This window comes from Squalius cephalus, assembly GCF_949319135.1.
Source record: "Squalius cephalus genome assembly, chromosome: 12".
Taxonomy (NCBI): domain Eukaryota; kingdom Metazoa; phylum Chordata; class Actinopteri; order Cypriniformes; family Leuciscidae; genus Squalius; species Squalius cephalus.
The window spans coordinates 140206-164802 of record NC_137133.1 but is presented as its reverse complement, the minus strand read 5'-3'; the positions used below and the strand labels follow the sequence as shown (position 1 = coordinate 164802).

The 24597-nt window shown below is 41.9% G+C and overlaps 2 protein-coding genes across 3 annotated transcripts; both read right to left on the bottom strand.

Annotated features, from left to right (window-relative positions):
- Positions 1-1398: 1398 nt before the first annotated feature.
- Positions 1399-10305, bottom strand: pcare2 (photoreceptor cilium actin regulator 2). Of its 2 annotated transcripts, none has more exons than XM_079888764.1 (2): positions 7170-10305; positions 1399-2004 (listed from the first exon to the last, which is right to left on the bottom strand). In XM_079888764.1, exons 1-2 carry the CDS (start codon positions 9752-9754, stop codon positions 1944-1946), a joined length of 2646 nt encoding a protein of 881 aa, XP_079744890.1. In that variant the 5' UTR covers positions 9755-10305; the 3' UTR covers positions 1399-1943. The 2 variants fall into 2 exon arrangements, with proteins under 2 accessions (XP_079744890.1, XP_079744891.1); XM_079888765.1 differs by lacking the exon at positions 1399-2004 and adding an exon at positions 4325-4376 and having other exon boundaries at positions 7170-9982.
- Positions 10306-10479: 174 nt separating this feature from the next.
- On the bottom strand, positions 10480-24179 carry olfcb1 (olfactory receptor C family, b1). Its single transcript, XM_079888763.1, has 6 exons — positions 23821-24179; positions 20249-20540; positions 17824-18579; positions 14909-15112; positions 14701-14818; positions 10480-12339 (listed from the first exon to the last, which is right to left on the bottom strand). The coding sequence occupies exons 1-6, from the start codon at positions 24015-24017 to the stop codon at positions 11201-11203; spliced, it is 2706 nt and encodes a 901-aa protein (XP_079744889.1). The 5' UTR covers positions 24018-24179; the 3' UTR covers positions 10480-11200.
- Between the last annotated feature and the right edge of the window lie 418 nt (positions 24180-24597).

Sequence of the window (24597 nt, the reverse complement as noted above, 5' to 3'; positions counted from 1 at the left end):
GCTGTGTAGTAACAGTGTCGCATGATCACGATCGGCTCGCGCTGCACTGGTACAAACTGATAAACGGTCCTTCAACCACACAATAACGAGTAGCTCAGTTTCGTTCCGCTTACATTACGTTTGCCATTTGATGTTGGGCAATGTTGTGGTCTCGCCGGCGTCTCTTACATTATGATAGAATACATTTGAAATAACGAAATTGTAATTGAAATTCACCTCAAAGCATATCCGCTCCCGCGCCCCCCCTGTGAACTCTGGCGCCCCCCTAAGGGGACCAAACACAGTGACATTTCCAGTCAGATTCTTTTGCTTTACAACTCATGGAATTACTATTTGGAATTTGGGAGAAGAGGTCTTTTACTGTAGTTTATCGTCTGTGTTGACTAAACATTTCTCCACCCTTTTTCGCAGACTCTTCCAAGAGTCCCCAGGTTGGGAACCAATCCACTAACCCTACCCCTAAACCTACCCATCATAGAAAACTTTCTGCATTTTTACATTTTCAAAAAAATATAATTTAGTGTGTTTATTAACCCATTTTCCTCATGGGGACCGCTGGCTGGTCAATGGAGGTGATCTCAGGTTTTACTATCCTTGTGGGGACATTTGGTTCCCACAATGTAATATAAACCAAAAAACACACACACACACACACACACACACACAGATAGAGACTCAGACTGAAGTGTGTTTCTCACTGCTGTCCATCAGGTGGCGCTGACAGATAGAGACTCTCACCACACACACACACACACACACACACACACACACACACACACACACACACACAGATAGAGACTCAGACTGAAGTGTGTTTCTCACTGCTGTCCATCAGGTGGCGCTGACAGATAGAGACTCCCTCTCTCTCTCTCTCTCACACACACACACACAGATAGACTCTCTCTCTCTCTCTCTCTCTCTCTCTCTCTCTCACACACACACACACACACACACACACACACACACACACACACACACACACACACACACACACAGATAGAGACTCAGACTGAAGTGTGTTTCTCACTGCTGTCCATCAAGGTGGCGCTCTCTCTCTCTCACACACACACACACAAACACAGACACACACACACACACACACACACACACACACAGATAGAGACTCAGACTGAAGTGTGTTTCTCACTGCTGTCCATCAGGTGTCGCTGACTGATAGAGACTCTCTCTCTCTCTCTCTCTCTCTCTCTCTCTCTCACACACACACACACACACACACACACACACACACACAGATAGAGACTCAGACTGAAGTGTGTTTCTCACTGCTGTCCATCAAGGTGGCGCTCTCTCTCTCACACACACACACACAGACACAGACACACACACACACACACACACACACACACACACACACACAGATAGAGACTCAGACTGAAGTGTGTTTCTCACACAGTGACTTTATTGTTTCCACAGAGAACAAGTGTGAGATATTGGTGTATTACTGGAAGCTGCAGAAGTGTGTGTGTTTACAACAGCTTTATTGTGAAGATCACAGCAGAAGATCATGCAGAACTCTGAAGGGCTCAGCGTCTTCCACACAGACGGACTATGATCACACATGACCACAGGATAAGCGTAAGAGTTTATGAACGAGACACACTGTGAAATGACAGGATTATATATTTCTAACAGTCACAATAACAGCTCCTGATAAATGAGGAGAGAGTATGATGAGCCGTCTTACAGAATATAAGGAGAAACTGAAACACCTTTCCTCTGTGTTACGTATCAAAACCATAGAAAGATCAGGCTACAAACAGAGAGGAGAACACACACTTATATTAAATAAGAGATTAACAGAGTAATATATTTACACAGACAGTGTTATTTTTACACTTCTAATCTCTCTTAAGCGTCGTGGTGTTGATGTTTATCAGGAAAAGTTTCCTGGAATGTCCCAGATCTGCGTAGGGAGAACAGGCCTAGTCCAGCTGGTGTGTGACGTCTGTCCGGCCGAGTGTGTTCAGATCTGCTCGCAGCGTGCTGGAGAAGACACACACACACACACACAGAAACAGATATAGCAAAACTCCGGAAAACAAGCACACTTCTCTGAGCGCTCACACAGTGGGAAGGTTATCTGAATACTAGATCTGCAGTAATACTCCGATTGAGAGCGGCTGGCACTGGGCAGAAGCCTGAGGACGACTGTGGCCAGTGTAGCCCTGAGAGGTGCTTTAGTGTTAATCATAGCCGAGCCTACACTGTAAAACAAAAAATAAAAAATCTGTTAAATTCAGGGTAAAAACAGGTCGCGGTGGTTGCCAGAAGTTTACCATAACACATATGGTAGCAACATTTCAGGTTTCACAGACTCGACTTAGGGCTGCTCGATTATAGATAAATTATAATCACGATTATTTTGGTCAGTATTGAAATCACGATTATGTAACACGGTTATTTCACATGAGTTTGGGAATGTGTTGCATTTATTAAAAAAGACACCTTTCAACAATTCTTAAAAAAATCGCAATTTGAACATTTATTGTACTTTTTGACCTATTAAAATAAATAATATAACAGATAATACTTCAATAAGTTTCACAAACGGCGTGAGTGTTAGCGGCGCTGCGTCTTCTCTCTCCGTCTCTCTGAATGGGGACATGTCGGGACATGACGGAGCATTCACAGCACAATCGGGCCAGATTATTTTCATTTCTTTAAGTCTTATCAGTTTAAACATTCAAGCTGAGAGAGTTTACGGCTTCGGGAGGGGCGGGTGTGTGTGTGTGTGTGTGTGTGTGTGTGTGTGTGTGTGTGTGTGTGTGTGCGTGATATTCAGAACAAAAGACAAAATAAGAGTGTTCTTGCAAAACAGAACAAGGCAAAATAATCATTTTCACTCGGTTGTACTATTTTGGTGATCGCTGGGAGCCCAAATCGAAATCGAAATTCAATTAATTGCACAGCCCTAACTCAACTTAAATTAAAATACACTGAAAACCTCCAATCACAGTGGAGATGAGAGTCACATGATCAGTCAAAGCTCATCACAAGCGGCTTTTCCACTCGCTGTGAAAGTTCATATTAATATACAGTGTCATTCACACAAACACTGAACACCATCATGCAACACACATGATCGAAACACATGAAATTTAAAAATGCAATAAACATTAATTTCACAACACTGAATGTAACATAAAACCCTAATGTACAAAACCGATTAGAAAAAAATCTGAAAAACTATGAAGAAACAGTTATTTCAACGAAAATACATCAAACGTGAAGTGTCACGCAGGGAATTGTGGGCATTCTTTTTCACTTTCAAAAACTGTAAATTTAACAGTATTTTACAGTTAAATTAAATTAAATGTATGGTTAGATCTATCACAGTCATTCACCGTACAGAAACTTTCTGTTCACCGGTTAACAGTTTTTCACTGTAGCATTTTTACCGTAGTCTTTTACCATTACAATCAGGCTGATTTACAGTGTGCTGACTGTGTTCAGTGTGTGTGTAGGAGTGTGTTCAGCAGGTGTGTGTGTGTGTGTGTAGGAGTGTGTTCAGCAGGTGTGTGTGTGTGTAGGAGTGTGTTCAGCAGGTGTGTGTGTGTGTGTAGGAGTGTGTTCAGCAGGTGTGTGTGTGTGTAGGAGTGTGTTCAGCAGGTGTGTGTGTGTGTGTGTAGGAGTGTGTTCAGCAGGTGTGTGTGTGTGTAGGAGTGTGTTCAGCAGGTGTGTGTGTGTGTAGGAGTGTGTTCAGCAGGTGTGTGTGTGTGTGTGTAGGAGTGTGTTCAGCAGGTGTGTGTGTGTGTAGGAGTGTGTTCAGCAGGTGTGTGTGTGTGTGTAGGAGTGTGTTCAGCAGGTGTGTGTGTGTGTAGGAGTGTGTTCAGCAGGTGTGTGTGTGTGTGTAGGAGTGTGTTCAGCAGGTGTGTGTGTGTGTAGGAGTGTGTTCAGCAGGTGTGTGTGTGTGTAGGAGTGTGTTCAGCAGGTGTGTGTGTGTGTAGGAGTGTGTATAGACACACAGATGGTGAATGTAGGACAGGTGAGTCGGTAGATCCGCACAGATGCTCTTCTACAGGGATTACGCTGAGCTCAGATTAACACTGATCAGATTAGCAGCTCTCCAACCCTCGGGAAGACTCAGAGAAACATGTGAGAAGAGCTCTCCACTATCTTCATGAACTTCCCCAGAGACTGCCTTTATCTTGTCATCTCAGCAAGCCTGTGTGTGTGTGTTCGTAGCCAGAAGAATGTGCAATCATAACAGAGTTTCCCAGTTCTTCTGGTTTTCTGCAGGGGTCTCCCCTTGATTGACAAGTTGAAATATTAAAGTTAAAAAGTTTACGTGATGCAAGATCATTTCTCAGAGACCTTTAAAATATTGAGGGCGTCAGACAGAAAAGCCTCAGGTGCTCTAAAATGATAAAAGACACCAATGTTCAATAAATAAATGCATTTGCAAACGTTATTAGTTGGAGGATCTGCCGTGAGTGCAGTTGTGTGACTGTGTTTACGGTTACAGGAAACATGGTCAATTGTCATATTTAAATAATGTGAGCTTGTCAGCACAAACACAACTCATCCAGTCAGAACTTAGATTCAGAATGACTATTTTATCTTCATAGAAAACCAGAGATCACTGTGAATCACACTGTTGATAAAGAGTTGAGATTTTGTTGATTTGTAGTTGTTTCTGCAGCGCTTCAGGTACAGTAATGTGGTTTACACAGCTGCTGCATGCCAAACACACTCATTTCTTATAAACGTAAGATTTGATTACATATCAGATGGTTACAGCAAATTCTTGACAGCGCAGGCAGGACTGGGGTGATGAAATCAGTTGTAATCGCAAGACAGTGGGAATCTGTACAAATACAAATATGTTCTTTCGTTCTCAGTCAAACTAGTTCAACGAGAAACCCTGAAGATGAGGAAGGAGATGAGAGTTTGTTTACCGAGAACTGGCTATAAGCAAACAGCTGATACAGTAACTATAGCTGCACTAATCAGATCCACACTTATGTTAATGAGGGCGGCATTCCGGTTCAAACTGGGTGGATTTTTTTAAGGAAATTAAAAGGATTTCTATATTTTATTCACTCAATAGCCTATGAAAGTGATACGAATTCAGCACAAAAACATAGCGAAGTAAAAAATATATAATAAATGAAGCGGTCGATTTATTATTCATTTGGTTGCGCAAACAACTTTTGTGATTAGCCATAATATCTGCAGGTTGCAGCCGATGGACATGAATCAAAGCAAATTACTTCAGGTAAATTAAGTGGGCTGAACTGAGATTTTAGCCGAAATCGTTACTTTAATAGACTTTAAATTTGATATGGATAAAACCGCATTTACATAGGCTATCTGAAATTATCCAGGTTTAATCAGATTTAATGCAAACTCTGTGTAATAATGATTTCTTGCCTGAAAAGAGACTGTGTTTCCGTTATGAGACACATAGTAGAGCTGAATGATTAATCATTAGAGGATCAAACACCCGCGCGATCTTATTACTAAATGACAATGATTCGTCTATTAAAGCTTTGACAAGTACGATCACGCCGAACATTCAGCTGTGTGTTGGCGCTGACCCAAAGACAGCAGTTAGCCTATAGATATGAAACAGCTTCACAAACAGTCTTTTCAACTGTATCAATATTTCTTACAATAACTCAAATGATCACAGAAGCACTGGAATAAAAGTTTATAGTTTGGATATAAATACCGTATGATGGCTACGGTAGCCATTAAAATAGAGCAAATCCTAAAATAGTGCCTTTTGAAAGTAACTTGACGCTTCAAATAAAGATTGTTTCAATTATATTGTTACACCAGTAGGTGGCGACAAGTGACTGTTAAAAAGTTTTTTTGTCATTGAATCATTCATTCAATAGATTTTTTAAATCACTGATTCATCCAATACTGAAACAAGATAAGTTAATCATTAAACCATTTATTCAAACTGATTAAAAAAAATTAATTAATTCATTTTATTTTTAAACAGACTGCAGCAATTCACATTTTGTCAGAACCTCTAGTAAATTATATGCTATTTTGTTTAGTTGTTTATTCAGAATTGTGATCTCAGTTTTAAAATAAAAAAGTCGTGATTCTTAATTTCCAGGATTGTGCAGTTCATTGAGTTAAAGCAGCATCATAACCTCATGTGAGGAAGCAGGTTGTGAGAAGGAGGGGGAGATCAACTGTTTACATTTTTCTTCAAAAATATTTTAGTAAGTATTATTAAACTGCTGAAATACAGTCGAAATTATTTCTGAGAATTCTTATATTAGAATACATACATGTTTAAACACCAATGTCTATGGTAACATCCTCAAACAAATATTATTCAATAATATTATGTATTCTTGAAGCATTATCAAAATTATTTTAACTGTAAATGCACATTTACTCCCCTTTCCCTTAAAACTGGATTCATCTTTAAATTTGTTTAATAATTGTTTATATTCAAAGCACTAAACTGAGAATTCACCATTCAAAACATTCTACACCTTTTCTACTTTATAAGTTTGTGTCGCCTGTTAAATTCTGCATGTACATATGCAGATTCTTACACAATGTTTCGGTTTCACAGATTAGGCCTTAGGGCATGTCAACTAGGGCATTTAAGTGGCTTTTATAAACATGCCTTAGAAAAAAACATTCCTGATGTGCATCTTGAGACGAAACATTGGCACTGATATGTTTTAAGATTTGTCAGTGCAAGTTCCTTTCAGTTCAGACAGCTCAAACTTGCATTTTAGTCTTGGACTACTTGTAACCAAAACTGAAGAAATGTATCTTTAATTTGGCCAGATTTAAACAGGTAATTATCTCCAAGCAGAGATACTCTTGGATGAAGAAGAGTTTGTGCCACACACAATTCATAAATGTTGTTTAATTGACCTTTCATATGCCTGTCTTGATGCACAATAAAAAACAAACTTTTATTTTTAAATACATCAAAAAAGTCATTGAAAGTAATTAAAAAATTATAAAAGTAAAAATAAACATCTTCCCAACTAGAGTCTCCCCAGTGAATCTCAGCCAGTTCCAGCCCTGTTTATAAAGATGGGCAAAATCTGATTCAACAGGCTCAGTCATGTTCTACCTGTTTTGTCTTTTTGTATTCAGACTTTTGTTGTGTCATAGATTTGCTACATATTGCATCACAAGGAATGCCGCTGGAAGGTACTCACCCCTCACTGGTCGAAGGTGTGTCGTCACTGCCCAGACCCTGTTGCTGTTTGGCATCAGGCAATGACTGTGGCGGCTCACTGTGGGATGACCTATGACCCGACGGACGGTGTCCCATGAGAGAGGTTTGAAGGCGAGGTCTGGCAGGTTCTCCCCAAGGCCGAGGCAATGTAGACGTACATGAAGGTGTCCATGTGTAAGGGAGTGGCGGGTTCTCCTGACAGAACACAGCCCGGGCTTCAAAATAAGCTTGAGAGCCATAAACACTGGAGGTGTTTGATGGAGTCCACTTCCCAGTCGGGGGGCAGGTCGTGGATGGGGGGCTTGGCACTGGGTGGTGCAGAGTGGGACAGGATGGTGGAAGCCGTGTCCTTGAGACAGGGGGGGTCGTTGGGGGGAAACCTTTCGAGTGCATAGTTGCGGTCTCGCCCTCATTGTGGGTCTTGCATCCTTGATGAGGCGCAGAACCTCGCAAACCTGCATTGTATTCCTGTTCAATGCAGGATCCCTGCAAAGCATTCGGCCTCAGTGGCTGAGTAGTGGCTCTCTGCATGTGTGCCCTGATGGGGGGAGCAGTCTCTCTTTGTGTTAAAGTGCGGAGTCGCTGCCCTCTGCACTGTGAATCACGAGCCCGGTCCTCAGCGGGAAACCCTACGCTGCTTTCAAATGTGTTGTCCATGAGCATTTCTGGGGGTGGAGGCGGGAGGCTGTCTATATCCAGATGCTCAGGTTTGTCAGCCGGTCTGGGCTCAAGCGAACGGATGCTACTCTTGATGGTCCTACTGGTGGTAAGTGCTTCTCTGCTGGTCTGCAGTAGTGGGAGAGAGCATTTCTTGTTGCCCCTAACTCTCACCAGTCTTCGGTCTACAGGACTTTGTCTTGAATTATCCTCCACCCCTTGGCTAAACGTATTAATGAGCCTCTTGACAGCATGTCGCCCCGGTGGTTCTGGAGTAAACTTTGGAGGAGAGCTAGATCGCACTGCCCTGAAAGGCCCTTTGCTGCCATACTGGAGGCCGTAGTATCTTGCTGAGCACTGTCCTACAGACGAACCTCTTCCCATCTTTGTCCGTACACGGCCTCCATGATCTTCTGGGAGATTATTTTTTCTCCTCCAGTGCATGTTCCTCGGGTTTCCTTGTTCCTCATTAGGATCTGATTCTTCCACTTTGCTACACAAGCACTCGGCGGATTGCGAGCGCTTTGGTCGTCTTAAATGGCGGTGTTTTAGTTTCATCTGAAAGGTATTGTCTGCAGTTTTTGGCCGTCTGATTTTCCTTTTCAAGTTACTGGTCTTGACTTGATCTTGGTTTTGAAGGCCACCCTGATCTGGGGGAAAGCTGGAGTTTGCTTCAGAAGAACCACACATTGTTCCCCTTGTCTTGTCGGTCAACCTCCCCACCTCATCTTTTCCACTGACATCATCCTCGAGTTCTGCATCCTCATCATCCTCATCTTCATCATCATCATCATCATTGTCTGTGCCTACCTCATTGGCGTTCAGGAGCTGCTGACCTGGAGAGCAACCGGTGGTAAAGACAGATGTTATTCCAGCGTTTTCTCCTGATCCCGAGCTCCCTCTATTCCGACGGAAGCCATTCTGACACTCGTTGTCCGCACCTATGCCACTGTCCTCACTGTGCAGCGCAGAGTCCTCTGGGCCGGGCTTCCTGAGGGCAGCAGCTTCCACACGGGACAGAACCTGCTTCAGGCGCCCCTCGGCCGCATGCTTAGCCAGCAGCTTCTCTCCTAAGACCTCAGACAGGGACCCAACATAGTCGGCTAGCTCCTGTAAGGCTGCGTCACCCAGGCACTTCACAGAGTCTCCCACTGAGATCATCTGAACTGTGGAGTGGAGAAGCATGTGCTGCAACAGTTCGGAGGGAAGCTGGTTCAGGTCGTTGCTTGGTTTGGTCGTAGGTGGATAGTCTTTAAGTAAAGCGGGCCACTTCATGTTGTGTCCATGTTCCCTCAGCAGCTGCTCGCCTTCAGCGGCCATTTCCTCCAAAGCCTGGTTGATCTCTTCGTAGTGCAAGACTGCTGCCGCTACTGCGGTCTGTATGGAGAGATGGGTCTGAGCAGCCTGGCCCACGAGCCCTAAGAGAGACTCGTATTTGGAAATGCTGGGGTTCAGGTACGCATAGGCTGCCTGGTGGGCTTTCAGTATGAACTCTGCCTTCGACTGCGCATAGGAATTTTTTCTCAGTCTTTGTTTCCTCTGCCTCCTCCGCTTTCCTTGCTTATCTTTTGTCCGTACCTCCTCTATTCCTTCTTTCTGGTTTTCTAAGAGGCCCTCTTGTGCATTCTGTTCATCCTGAGAGCGGACCACATCTAGCATCTTCTCAGAAGCATCTTCTTCGACTGTCACAGCGGCGTCACAAACTACATCATCGACTGAGGATCTCTTACCTTGAATGTGTTTAGCATTTTCTCGTGTCTCTAGTCCTTCTGAAGCAGTGTTTATCTCTGCTTTGATTTGCAGTTGTGCCCCATCAGAGGGCAGGTCAGCATTTTTCTGGCTTTCCAGTGATCCAGGCAGCAAAGCTTTTTTGCTGAAGAGTTGACCTTTAGAAGGAGAGCACCCCATGTTGATGGGAGAATCCTGTTCCTTTTCTTTTGATTGACTGCAGATTTGATAGTGGTGTGTCAGGAAACCTCAACTTGATTCTTGTTTACGTACCATACCAATTGTGTCCCGTTGTCCTTTACTGTCCCTGTCCACAATCCCTGTCTTTCTCTACTTATTACTGCTGGCCAGTTGGTTTTGTATGCCATAGAGAGCCCAGGATTGAAGCTTCCAGTCTTTCCCACACACACACACACACACACACACACACACACACACACATGATCACGCTACAGGAATAAAGCGCATGCTTAAGACCATAAGCTCATCTCACTAATCAGATACCCTGCTGGTTACCTTGTCTTCTTTTCTTTTTACCACTGCTTAATTCTTATTGAATTAACATTATATATGTGTTAGAATCAAAATATATAATAAAAATCTTCAGTGACTTAAGTTTTTTTCTACAGTGGAAACAGTTTTCATTAAAAAAAAAAAAAAAACTGTTTAAGTGACTATCAATTTCGTTTCTGAGAAATTGAACAACAACCAGCAGATGATGAATTAAGTTCAGTGTGGCTTGAGGTTGCAGTATTTATAGATGTTTACTTCTGACTGAAATCCTCCCTGGATTTATGCCAGTGATGTCTGCAAGCTGGCAAAGGATTTAAACAGGGCAAAATGATCCACTAGAATCACAAGCAGTGGCAGATGCTGATAATGGCATTAAAGTTCAAAGCTCAAATCAGTTTTTATAGTTTATTAAATGTACAGTTTTACATATACAATATGCAAAAAGAAACAGTACAGAAATAGGTGTGTAATTTCTGTGCCATGGGTCAGATGTAGCAACGGTTTGGTTCGTTATTTGTAGGATTACAAACTTCACCATTACATTCAGTACATTAATACGTAAATGCAGACTCCCTGTTAAGTTAAAAAACATACAGCAAAATTAATCAAATCACTGTTTTAGCAACTTAGGTTACATGTAGTACTGATATATGTACAATGTACATCACTGCAAAAAATGCTTTTCTTACTTAGTCTGGTTTCAGGTACAAATATCTAAAGATTCTTAAATCAAGATGTCTTTACTAAAGTAGTAAAATGCCATAAGATATTGTGTCTTGTTTTCTGCTAATATAAATCAAAAGTAAGATTATTTTTCTTACCCCATTGGCAGATAATTGAGCTTTTTTAAGCAACAAATCACTTGATTTTGAAAAATCACTTAAATTTGTTTCCCCAGAAAACAAGACATATGTCATTTTAGTATGACATAGTAGATGCATCTTGATTTAAGGATCGGAAACAAGACTAAGTAAAAATATTAAGTAAGAAAAGCATTTTTGCAAAAGATGAAAAATCCAGATTATTTAAGTTTGAAAGATTCACTGTTCTGGCCAAGGAAGCGTTTGTTTGTTGCTGGAATTGCTAGAAGAATACAAGACAACATTTTTATTTTTATCTCGTAGTGTGTCTTTGCGTCAGCGGTAAATGGCGGGACACTGGGGGATCTGTACCGCCTCTATCCATATTAAAAAAATCCTCAGTCTTGTTAGAAATGAAAGCATCTTTAGAAATGACACTGATCTCATTCACCGATGGTGCTGCACCAGGGCTGGTGATGCCTGGAGTGGTCCGGCCCGCTTCATGTAGTACGGTAATGTTTGCGGTGGCTGTGTCCTCTTTAATGCGTCTAGCCAACCTCCCCATGATCGATGCCCTCGAGTTCTCCGACAGCTCCCACAGGACTATGTAGCACTTTGGGATAAAATGACAAAAGATTATGCCATAGTTGGATGCCAGGATGGCCGAGGCCTGAACAATGTGCCGCTGTTCGGTCTTGTTTCTTTCAATATAAATGGGAATAAAGCAAAGCCAGACAAACAGATGAATCAATATGCTGAAGATGATGACGCCAGTCTCGTTGAAATCATGTGGCACTTTTCTACCCTTGAATGCAAGAAAGAAACAAATGAAGGCCAATAGAGCTATGTAACCATGCATCACCACAAAACCTATGATGGAGCCCTCGTCGCACACAACATATTTCTTTAGGCCAGTCTCAGGCCACTTTATATCCGGTCCAGGAGACTTTCCCAGAGTCATCCAGAACAACAGGATAATTCCTTGAGCACCGGTAAGCAGGACTAAATTTATAACAGGCTTGTAGAGCTTTTTAAGCTGGTGCTGCTTGTCCGGATCAAAGGCCAGGAAAGCCAGGAAAGTGCGGTAGGCTTTGACCAGGATGCAGGAAATGCAGAGGGTGAACCCGAGCCCGTACAAGACTTGCTGAGCCCTGCACTGGTGCTCATTCGGCCGGCCGATGAACATGATCACGCTGGCGAAGCTGACCGTCAGCCCCAGGAACATGAAACAAGACATCGTGTTGTCAGCCTTTCTGATGACTGTGGTGTTTCTGTGCACACTGAAAATGATGAAGGAGGTGAACACTAGAATCAAGCCTATCGCTGTGGCCACTAACAGAGCTATGGGATAACTGCCATCCCAAACCAGATAAATCTCCTGGAAATACTCGCATTCACTTGCTCTCAGAGTAGACCATTTTCCTTCGGGACATTTCAGGCATTCGGGGAAATCTGAAAAGGAAAATGATCATGTTATTTTACATGTGCGACAGCAATGCTTCTATCACTTGTTTCTGCTTCTTCTTCTCCTGTGTTTTGATCAGGAGATTCAGTACTCTTTCAGAAGATGTGTAATAGCGCCCCCTACCGTATGAAAATTCCATCAATGGCAGGGAAAGAGTTAAAATAATAGGCTTGTTGGCAAGAAATACCTCTGAGTGTGACATACTGCAGTGAAAAACGCAAATGAATTTACTACATATTTTGTCATAACTTTTTGTTTTGACTGATGGGTTTGGCTTAACTCAATAATTTCAATAATAATATTAATAATAAAAATATATCTGCAAGCAGCAATTACCGGGGCCAAGCAGAATAAGACGACAAGACATGGGTGAAAGAGTCAGACCAACTGCATCAATGAGCAATTAAAGACATTTAAAGAGCATTTTAGGCGAAATGGCTGAAAAATCATAGAAACAGTATACAAAATTTGATTTAATTGATTGTCACTTTCGACCAATAGGTGGCGCAATTACAAAACTGATGTGATGTGGTCAGATTGAAGTGACAATGACACATACAAAGTTTGGTGTCAATATGTCAAGGCATTGCAGAGATAAAGCCTGAACAGTCCTTTTGGCATCATGCCTCAACTTTGCTGCTGCGCTATACGAAAACGGTTTCGTCTATCGATACGAAATCCAGAACTTTTAGTCAGCACGGTCTGGAGATGATACGATTCGATTTTGGTGAAAATCGGACAAACGGTCTAGGAGGAGTTCGAAAAAGTAGGTTATGAATGAAAATCAAGATGGCGGACAGGAAGTTCGGCCAAATAAAGAAAACTTGGTATCTATGTTCTTGGCGTGACCCAAGGAATCTATTAAGACCAGTAGCATTACAATAGGCCGAATTAGTCAAAAGTTATTAGCCGTTTTGGAAATTTTGTTATAACTTTTGACCACTAGGAGGCGCTGTTTCGAAATATTTTGAGTACCTTCAGGGGATGGTCTTGTTGGCACATTCTGAGTTTCGTAATATTACACCAATGCATTTGTTTAGTATAGCATTTTATTTCACAAAACTGTATTGAAGTCAATGGGAATTTCATGTTTTGTTCTAAAATAGCGCCACCAAGAGGCTCAGTCCCACATTTTTTTTTATGTGTCCTCAGAGTGAGCCCATACATATGTGTGTAAATTTTGGTGAAAATATCTCAATTCACTTCAGAGTTACAGACATTTATATGAAAAAACACGTAAAAAATGACTGACACATGACTTTGATTGAATTTTACTACCCCTAACTATCAATATATTCGCATTTGGGCATTGGCGTATAGCTATCGACCTATGTTTCCAAACTTCTGACGGTGGTTTCGTCTCGATCGGACAAGCGGTTTCAAAGATATAGCCAAATGTTTTTTAAGCGCTAAATCACAACGCTACACAAACCGTAAGGCGAAACCTAGCATGTTTGGTATCGTAGGACTTGGCAAGGTTTCAGGAGTCTAATTAGATGAGTCTCATGAAAATAAGTCGACCACACCCAAAGTTATAAGCATTTGAAAAAAAAAATTCACCACTAGGTATTTTTCATATCTCCGGACCAGTAGGTGGCACTGCTCTGAAACGCAGCATGTAGCCTCAGGTCATGCTTGTGATGACATGTGCCAAGTTTGGTCTGAATCCTATAAAGCGTTGCGGAGATAAAGCCTTACATCTGTTTTCGCAAGCGCTACGTAAAATTTGTTTGTGGGTTTATCAAAAACGGTTAAGCAAATCAACTTGAATTCCATAACTTTTTGTCAGCATCGTCTGTAGATGATCTGGTTCAATTTCCGTGTAAATCAGACAAACCGTCTAGGACGAGTTCGAAAAAGTAGCTTTTTATGAAAATTCAACATGGCCGAAAAATTTCCATGACGTGAAAAAATTGTTTCTAGCCCTTGTGGTTCAGAAGTTATTAGCATAAACATGAGTGCAAATTTGGACAGCTGGTGGCGCTAGAGGGAATGAGTTGGAGACTCCAAATTTGGTATGGTGACTGTTCAGTCTGTCCTCTATCAGTGTGCCAAATTGCACAACTTTCCCGCAAGCGGTTCTATGGGCTGCCATAGAAGCCCAGTCGGAAGAAAAAGAAGAATTATTTTTGGTACGCCAACAGATACAATAGGTGCCTACGCACATTCTGTGCTTGGCCCCTAATAATAAGAACGGGAACAGATACAATAGGTGCCTCCGCACCTTCGGTGCTTGGCCCCTAAATACAATCTGAAGACAGTTCCAGTGTTGCTGTGTTCTGCTATTTGTAGTCAGATACTCGGCATAAAAAATTTCCTAGTGAATCTGTGAATGAATTCTGATTTACCGTATCCATCAGTATATTTTCCCTCAGCACAATCAACGCAGTTGTAGCAGCAGGGGATCTTGGACTGGTTCTTCGCAGTGCCAGGACCGCAAGGGTCTGAGCACCTGGCCAAGGGTAGCTGGAGGACAAAAGAGACACATCTCAGTGATGGCTGTTTTCTTGTGGTGGTGGTCGAGAGAATAGCAAAAGTAGAGACAGCACAACTCACGCTCTCATTTATCGACTGGTATTCACTGAGGATCTCCACGTCTCCTTTTTTCAAGAGGAATTTCCCCACAATTTCAATAATTCGTTGATCATCTTTTTCCTGCCACATTATGAGGTCGTAGCCATCCACAAAGTCACCGTTTTCGTCAAAGAAATATCTAGTGCCATCGAGTGTGAAATTCACACTGTGCATACTTTCCAATAGCTGCAAAAGAGTACAAGTGTTCTTGAGATTAAACAATTGGGAGAAACAAAAACACTGGAGAATATGGTGTTTGATCTTGGTAACACTTTACAGTAAGCTTAATTTTATTATCTACGAACAATAAACAGCATTTATAAAAAAAAATTTTCAGCTGAACGTTTTAGATGTAAAATATTTGAGATTTTAAGTTAATATTGCAATACGCATGTACACGGTTTTCTGATGGTCACATGACTATGTAAGTAAATTAATGACAAATATATTTGAAATAAAAAAGCTTGTTGAATTGCACTAATAAAAAAAAATAAAAAAACTATTGCTTTAAAGGTGAACTAAGTAACTTTTTTACCTTAACCGAACAGCTTCGGAGTCATTGGAATAGTTATATGACTGTTTTCGGGTTGAATGGTGGTCTTCTCGCACCCCCCTAGCGACTTTGAGCGGAAAAAACACCTTTGCAACTTTGGGCCGGCGAGCCCAAAGCGGTGTCAGGAAGTATCGCGTGATATCAGGTCTTGCGATGTAACGAATTGCTTTACGGCACTGCACACATACACTATCTAAACATATATGCTAGCCTTCTGTGTATCACACACACCTCAGTGGACATGGCTCGGTGCGTTCACCGGCTTCTTTGAAAACAAATGCACATGAGCAGCGGGAGAAGATGGGAGGGGGGCGAGTCACCAACGAGTTTTGACGACAGTGTTGTCAAATATCTATTCCGAAGCTGTAGGGGGAGCTCTATAGAGAAACCTGCGAGCAAAAAGCGGCAAAAAGCTGCATAGGGCTGCTTTAACAGTTCTTGCATTTTAATCAAGCGGCAACATTCTAATCTGAAAAATGAAGCCTACCCGGAAGTGCGAAAAACTGCAATACATCGAAAATCCGCTAGAGGGAGGTCCCAAAAGGGAGCAAATGTCCATAGCCCCCATGTTAAAATGTCCGTTTTCACAGCATAAATTCATGTTTTTACAGGTTGGTCCCATGGACTTTTATTGTATTTTTCGATAGCTTCCGAGTGCCTGACAACTGTGAGGGGGGTGAATTTTTTTCTAACTCGTTAGTTTAGATCGTATTTAGATAAAAAATGTATGACAAATAAGGGTGTGGTTAACTTTGATTGACAGCTTGATTGACAGCTTAGGCTGCGCCAAGGAGAATGACAACATAAGAAGCGCCATTTTTTAACACAGTTGAAATATAATACTACTGTTTCTGTATCATGAAATGTAGTTTTAAGAGTTTTTCAGGCGAGAATGTAGTTGTTTAAAGCTCAAATCTGTGGTTTATTTAAAGATTTATGAAAATTTTATCCAGTTGTGAGATCCAGCAAAGACCGGGCGCTCGGCGTTCATGTACCCCGCCTGGAACAGCTTTTCCTCGGCTAGTCGTTCTGACGTTTGCTGCGGACTCTGGCGTCTCTTTAGTGGTTAAACATGAGATATAATTCGTCTTGTGTGTATCTAACGGGCGATCTTTGGTCTCGTGAATCTATAATTTGTTCCCTGGGCAATCGTTTTGGCTGAGGGGAAGTTTCATAACTTTATAAGTATTTAACTTTACCGTTGTATGGTTAGACTAGAGCGCTGACTTTGTATGTTTGACTGAATTGTTTGCTTTATTTGTATAGCTTCTTATACCTTTTACTTATACTTTTATAATGGCAAATTATAAAAATAATGAAATTTAACAAAAAGAGACTGGGTTGAGTTTTGTCATTTTAAATTTTAATTCAACGAATATGATCTGTAATGTTGTTTACTGCAAAATCTGTTGTTTAGTACAAATGCACATATTGCCTGGACCATATTAAAATGTTTAATATTTTTATATTATATTTAAAACGAAAAGAGGCAGGGTTGTGTTTTATATTTAGTTTTGTTATAAATAGGCAAACGTTATGTGCAGTTGAATATAATCAATACACGTTGCCTTAACCACATTTGTGTGGCTATAATGTTTAAGATTTCTTTAAATGAAAACGAAAAGAGTTAGTATGGTGTTTTATAACATATTTCGTTGCCTAAAATATACACAGAGATAACCGGAGTAGCAGAGCGAGCTGAGTGACGCGCGCTGTGTCAGAAGGTGGGCGGGGTTAGGATTTCCTAAGATTTTCCAAGATGGCGCCGCCCATACCCCCCATAAACGGCTTCAAAACCGTTCTTCAGAAAGTCTATGGGTGACGTCACAGACGCTTTGTCCATATTTTTTACAGTCTATGATTTTAATGCACTGTATTTTCAGGGCTTGCCTTTTAGGGTCTGAAATTCAACATGGTTGTATATTTAAGCTGTGAATATTTCAGTTCAAAACATTTCACTCACATTTTCATTATTTAAAATTCAATAATCCACATTCGCCATCCAGACTTCACTTCCAAAATATTCAGTCTGTTTAAAAATTACAACCTATAATATTCAACAGGCAATATTCAGTCCATTTTATTTTATTGAAAATTATGCAAATGTGTAGCGGTAATGTGGTTCTAGGTTCTAGATCTAGGTTAACGTTGATTTCTACATATACGAATGCATTTTTAATATATAAACACTTGCAACAATTAGCATCAGTTAATGTATTACGAATGAGCGTGAGTTAACAATGAGCATCAACCTAATAAACGTCATGTTAACCAGCTGAACCTGACAGGGAAGTATTCTTCTCTTATTGTAAGTTCAAAGCGCCGTGGGCTTGAGAGATCTCACCTTCCAGGGAGGGAAGTTGTTGTCTCCGGAGCAGGCGGTGTGGTTGCAGTCCAGCAGTGTCCTGAGCCCGTGTGCTATAGCATATATGGCCAGCCTCTCCATGTAGGCCTCTCTCAGGTCCACGGCATGCAGCACGTCATCTGTGGAGCAGTCCCTGGGCCAAAGCGAGCAGTTCAGTCTCAGCTGCTTGTACTCTTCTATGAAGTCATTTCTTGCTCCTGGCGTCGGCCTGAGGTTTCTCAAGTAGTCTGTAAACCCTGGTATGTTTCCCATGGTAAAGGAAAAGCCAAAGATTTTACCCACTTTGTTTATGTCGGTCATCTTTGTTAAGGGCCGGTAAAGGGCCCAGGCGTCACTCGCGATCCAGACTCTGCTTGTGTTGGTTTGGATCATCTCCTTGAAGAGCTTCTCCACCAGCTGTGGCTTCAGGATGAGCAGCACCACCTTGGCGCGAGACTCTCTAATGCTCTTAGCAGCTTCTTTGATGTACTTCTCCACATCGACGTGGTCCAAGTAGTGCGTTACCATTTTCTCAAAATCGACACATATGGTTCCAGCTGACTGTTGCACGAAGCTTTGGTAGGCCGCTCTCCCGTAGTCATCATCTCCATACACGACACCGACCCAGTTCCATGAGAAATGAGTCATGAGCTTGACCAGCGCCTGAGCCTGGTAGATGTCACTGGGAATCACACGCATGAAGGACGGGTACCGCAGTTTGTCGCTCAGGACCGGAGCAGAGGATGAGGTGCTGACCTGTTGGCAGATAAACATCATGCCTTAACACCGGGTCCTAAACAGATGTGATGCTGCAACAGGCAATCAACGTCTTTTCCACGTTAAATATGAGACAATTCTATTTCAGAAATGGTTTGGTAACTCTTTACAATAAGGTTTAATAAACCTTAACATTAATTAATGCATTAACTAACATGAACTAACAATGAGCAATACATGTGTTACTGTATTTGTTAATCTTTGTTAATGTTCGTGAATAAAAATACAGATTTCAGATGATAATAAAAACTTTTGATTTTAATAATGAATTAGTAAATGTTGAAATTAACATGAACAAAGATTAATAAGTGCTGTAAAAGTGCAGTTAATTATTAGCTCATGGTAACTAACTGATGTAGTTAACTGATGTTAACTAATGAACCTTATTGTAAAGTTTTATTAACGGTTTATATCCCTGCAACAACGCGGCTGAAACAACATCATGCATAAAGACTAGAGTTTTGATACGTTTATGATGCTTTTCAGGTCTCTCTTTCTTCTTTTTGATGTTTGATAGGCTATGAAGTGTTACTGTATGGAAACAAGCTGCATGAAGATTCTCCACAGAAAAAATAAATAGATTTGGGACACGAGTGCAGGTAAAAGATAACAGAAGGGACATTATATGGTGAATTATTGAAGTAACGTTGACTGTAATGAGAGATTACCTGCGGACACAGGTAGAGTGGAGAGATTACCTGCGGACACAGGTAGAGAGTGGAGAGGTAGAGTGGAGAGATTACCTGCAGACACAGGTAGAGTGGAGAGGTAGAGTGGAGAGATTACCTGCGGACAAAGGTAGAGTGGAGAGGTAGAGTAGAGAGATTACCTGCGGACACAGGTAGAGTGGAGAGATTACCTGCGGACACAGGTAGAGTGGAGAGATTACCTGCGGACACAGGTAGAGTGGAGAGATTACCTGCGGACACAGGTAGAGTAGAGAGGTAGAGTAGAGAGATTACCTGCGGACACAGGTAGAGTGGAGAGATTACCTGCGGACACAGGTAGAGTAGAGAGATTACCTGCGGACACAGGTAGAGTGGAGAGATTACCTGCGGACACAGGTAGAGTAGAGAGGTAGAGTAGAGAGATTACCTGCGGACACAGGTAGAGTGGAGAGGTAGAGTAGAGAGATTACCTGCGGACACAGGTAGAGTGGAGAGATTACCTGCGGACACAGGTAGAGTGGAGAGATTACCTGCAGACACAGGTAGAGTGGAGAGGTAGAGTGGAGAGATTACCTGCGGACACAGGTAGAGAGTGGAGAGATTACCTGCGGACACAGGTAGAGTGGAGAGGTAGAGTAGAGAGATTACCTGCGGACACAGGTAGAGTAGAGAGATTACCTGCGGACACAGGTAGAGTGGAGAGGTAGAGTGGAGAGATTACCTGCGGACACAGGTAGAGAGTGGAGAGATTACCTGCGGACACAGGTAGAGTGGAGAGGTAGAGTAGAGAGATTACCTGCGGACACAGGTAGAGTAGAGAGATTACCTGCGGACACAGGTAGAGAGTGGAGAGATTACCTGCGGACACAGGTAGAGTAGAGAGATTACCTGCGGACACAGGTAGAGTAGAGAGATTACCTGCGGACACAGGTAGAGTAGAGAGATTACCTGCGGACACAGGTAGAGAGTGGAGAGATTACCTGTGGAAACAGGTAGAGGCTGAGGAGCTTGGCGATGGCGATGGACAGCTCAGAGTACCTCTCTCCCAGAAGAACTTTCACCGGAGCACGGAAGTCGGAGTAGTCTGAGAGCGCTGGCAGCGACCCGTTAACGGCCAGCAGATGCTCCACACAGTGCAGAGCTTTGGTGGGAGAAGCACAGGAATCACACACTTCATATCCCAGCTTAATCCCCGGAAGTAACGAAGAGTTGTTGATTTCTTCGATTGTGTAGATGGCACCCAGCGATTGTAGAAATGGGATCAGATCAAAACTGGAAATATAGAGAAAGACACTTCTTAGTATTCATTTCTTAGCTGACCAGCTGTATGATTATTTGTTATTAAAAGATTAGTTCACTTCAGAATTAAAATTTCCTTATAATTTACTCTCCCCCACGTTATCCAAGATGTTCATATCTTTCTTTCAAAATAATATTTAAAAATAAATGAAGGTTTTTGAGGTAAACATTCCAGGGTTTTCTCCATATAGTGGACTTCAATGGGGTCCAACTGGTTGAAGGTCCAAATTGCAGATTCAGAGCAGCTTCAAAGGCTCTACATGATCCCAGCCGAGGAATAAGAGTCTTATCTAGACAAACCATCGCTCATTTTATAGAAGTATTCACAAGATTACCTGTGGACACAGGTAGAGTGAAGAGATTGGAGAGATATAGTGGAGAGATACAGTAGAGAGTGGAGAGATTACTTGCAGACACAGGTAGAGTTGAGAGATTACCTGCAGACACAGGTAGAGAGTGGAGAGATATAGTGGAGAGATTACCTGCGGACACAGGTAGAGTGGAGACTCTGGAGTGGAGGTACCCTTGTAAACGCATTAACCTGTTTTCCTTTATTGGAGTAAAGTCATAAATTTAAAGGTCCCATATGGGTTTTTATGGGATTCTGTGTGTCATATAGGCTCAGGGTGTAAACTGAAAGCTGTGAAATTGTAAAATCGCTCACTGCCGCCATTTCTCCACCCCCCACAAAACTAGACCGCCTCCAAGCTAAACGGCCCAGTTAGAATTTTATGTATTTTGCTACGTAGAACCCAGGCAACCAATGGGTGTCGTGTTTCAAAACTCAACCTATCCCCGCCCCCTTTCTCGAATCCGAGAAGAAGCGGGAGTCATGTCTGGAGTTAAGTCGTCCCTGAAAACCGGCCATGAGAAATTTATACATTTATAAAACTACAAATAAGGTTGTACTATATCGTCTACCAGCGGTCACGGGACCTTCATGTTGCTGACACCGCTGCCTTTTCCAGGCAACAGCGGCGCACAGAGAGCCGGGGATAAGAGTAGGTGGGGGTGTGTCAGGTGTGTCAAAAGAATTCACGATATCGATATATTGCGATATCTATAGAATCTATGGGGTGGGGGGTGGCGGGTGGCAGGGTAGTTATCAGTCAAATTAATTTTTACTTTGTTTAGTTTTTCTTTTTTACCTAACAAACATAAGGATACTGATAAACACAAGGCACATGCATTTTTACTTGTTGCGTACTCAATCTATGGCAAATTCTTGTGACGGAAGACAAGCATGAACACTGAAGCGAAACACTGTCGGAAGGTTTCCTGAAGAACTGAAATGCTCTTAAACCTATTGTTGTGCCGGCGCCAATAAAGTCATGCAGAGAGCAGATTTGAACCAAAAAAAAACAAGTGCAAATACAAATACAAAAATAAGATGAGTAGGCTAAAGTAAACGGGTTCTTAATAATCACCCTTTATTAAATATCTGAACACAGAATCCCCCTGTTAACAGTTAATGTCACGTTTCCCATTCCATGACTAGAAAAAATAATAGCAATTTACTCTCTGTAAAATGGCGTAATCCGCAGGGTGATGGACACGGAGATGGGTAAAAAAGTTGATGGCTACACATTCTGTTCTATGTTATGATTGTACTGTACATTTAAATACAATAGTTGCTGAGTCTGTGATCTGAACACTTTACCTCAGAGCGTCCGTTAACTGAATGAATTGAGAATATCACCTGAAAATCCGACAACATCAGCAATTCTCATTCAAGCAGCTGATTTCTGTAAATGAATGTAAAATTAAATGTATATTGCAGCACAGGGTGAAGTCATTTACGATGATTTGAGACAAAAATAATGTAAATTTAATATAAAACGATGTAAATGGCGCTCTGTGTCGCGGCAGGATTTTGAACAAGGTCCTGAGCTGTTGCTGGGCGCCGCGGACAGGCGCCGGATGGCACCGGTGTGTGTACACTCATAGAGAATAATGTGTTCGAATTTTAAAGACGTGGTGCTGCGCTTCTCGTCCGAAAAACTCCATACTGACGAGCTTACTTTTTTCGGGTGTGGACAGAGTGTATCACTCTAGCTGCGCGGGCACGGGCGAGCGCTGCGTCGTCGTCTTATTTGATAGGTGTCCGGTATAATGTCACATACCGGTGTCTGGTATAATGAATACCGGTATATTGTCACACTTTAAATTAACACAATGTCGATATTTCAAGCTTTGAATATCACGATTATCGTCAACACCGGTATATTGCGACACCCCTAGTGTACATATGTGATAGGCTATATGACAGGAAAGCGTCCTTACTGTGAATTTAAGTGCATACAAACAGAGAGAAAACTGGTAGGAGAATATATATCACAAACTCAGACTCTTTCTTGACCAAAGAAATGATAAAAACGTGTTCTCATCTCGTGGTAGTCAAAATGCTGCATCTGTAACGGCATGAGAGGATAATATGTGTCCCGCTGACATGTTGAAATAATATTGCATTTTTAATGCTTTATTTAACATCACAACAGACATAATAATTTAAATACTCATAGTCAGATACAAGAATGATTAGGATGTTTTTTTTTTACCTCACTATACCAGGAAATAACCTGATTTAGCCTATTATTAAACACTCCACCTTTGCTAGCAAAATAGAAAAAGATCATGCATAAAACAAAGTAATTAAACAAGCAAATTACTGAGTAAATAAGCAAGTTAATGATCAAATAAGTAAGCCCCTCCCCCCGCACGATTATATTGTGTATCGCCGATCTCTCAGGATGGCTATAGGACAATATGAAAATGGAGCATATCACCCAACACTAAAATGTTTATTTTTGTTATTAAATGTCCGCTGGTTTGTCTAGATGAGACTCTTATTCCTCGGCTGGATCGTGTCGAGACTTTAAAGCTGCACTGAAACTCACATCTGGACCTTCGACCCGCTGGACCCCATTGAAGTCACTATATGGAGAAAAATCCTGGAGTGTTTTCCTCAAAAACCTTCATTCCTTTTCGACTGAAGAAAGAAACACATGAACATCCTGGATGACGTGGGACAGAGTAATTCAACAGGAGGTTTTAATTCTGAAGTGAACTTATCCTTTAAATATAATAATAATAGTACATGGAACCCACAACTATTAAAAACAAAAATGCACTGTCCCTGTGTTTTACTGTAATTCTCAAATGATACCAAGTGAGATTTCAAAGAACTGAACTTGTAAACAGTAAATATGTGAGTGCTGTGTATGTGTGTTGGTTCACAGGTGTGGATACTCACTCGGTGCAGACGAAGGGCTGGGGTCTGGTTCTCTTGTGGAGGTTGATCACTTTAGAGTGGATGGAGCTCAGGATGGCGATGTTGACGTCTCCTACCATGTACGCTCCGCACAGGGAGCTGGGAATATCACAGTGGACCCAGAGACCCGAGCTCAGCATCAGCAGCGCCAGCACACGCAGATCCAGGCGGGACACCATCGCGAAAGAACATGAGCACACATATCAAATCAAGCATCTATTTATTGTAAACTGGTTCTGCTTTTCGGGTGACGTGAGCCGGAGGACTGGCAGTGTCTGAACAATACCTGTTTCTCAGAGAAATCCACCTGCTCCGGCACATTTCTGCAGATCTGGAGGAATGTGGAGTTTACAGTAACATTTGTTTACGTTTAGTAGAACGGAGAGATTTCAGGATCTGGTTCAGCGGGTCTGTGATCAGTCCACCGTCACACCTGACCAAAGAAACATTCCTGATGAAAGGGGGATCGGGGACATGGCAAACCAACCAACTGAAGCTATAGCTATAAAGTAAAAGAAGTGGTGAGAGTGAAATGTAGAGAGGCTTGAGGCATACACACACACACACACACACACACACACACACACACACTCACACAGAGTTTATGGTGTAATACAGTATAATGTTCAACATTTTGACCTTTCATGCCATTGATTGTCTCCTGTATAGTGAGATGTTTTATCTGCTAAACCAGTGATGATGAAGAATGAAGAAGAAGTGGACTCATGTGTTACACATTATCACCCCCAACCTGACACT

What these genes read in the sequence shown, in the direction of transcription:
- pcare2 (XM_079888764.1), bottom strand. Translation starts at nt 9,754, where the DNA reads ATGGGGTGCTCTCCTTCTAAAGGTCAACTCTTCAGCAAAAAAGCTTTG. An exon ending in ACACCTTCGACCAGTGAGGG is followed by an intron (nt 2,005 to 7,169) that starts GTGAGTACCTTC and finishes TGTCTTCTCCAG; the next exon opens with CACGCTGCGAGCAGATCTGA.
- olfcb1 (XM_079888763.1), bottom strand. Translation starts at nt 24,017, where the DNA reads ATGGTGTCCCGCCTGGATCTGCGTGTGCTGGCGCTGCTGATGCTGAGC. An exon ending in CAGCCCTTCGTCTGCACCGA is followed by an intron (nt 20,541 to 23,820) that starts GTGAGTATCCAC and finishes CTATATTTCCAG; the next exon opens with TTTTGATCTGATCCCATTTC. An exon ending in ACCAGTCGATAAATGAGAGC is followed by an intron (nt 14,819 to 14,908) that starts GTGAGTTGTGCT and finishes TTTGTCCTCCAG; the next exon opens with CTACCCTTGGCCAGGTGCTC.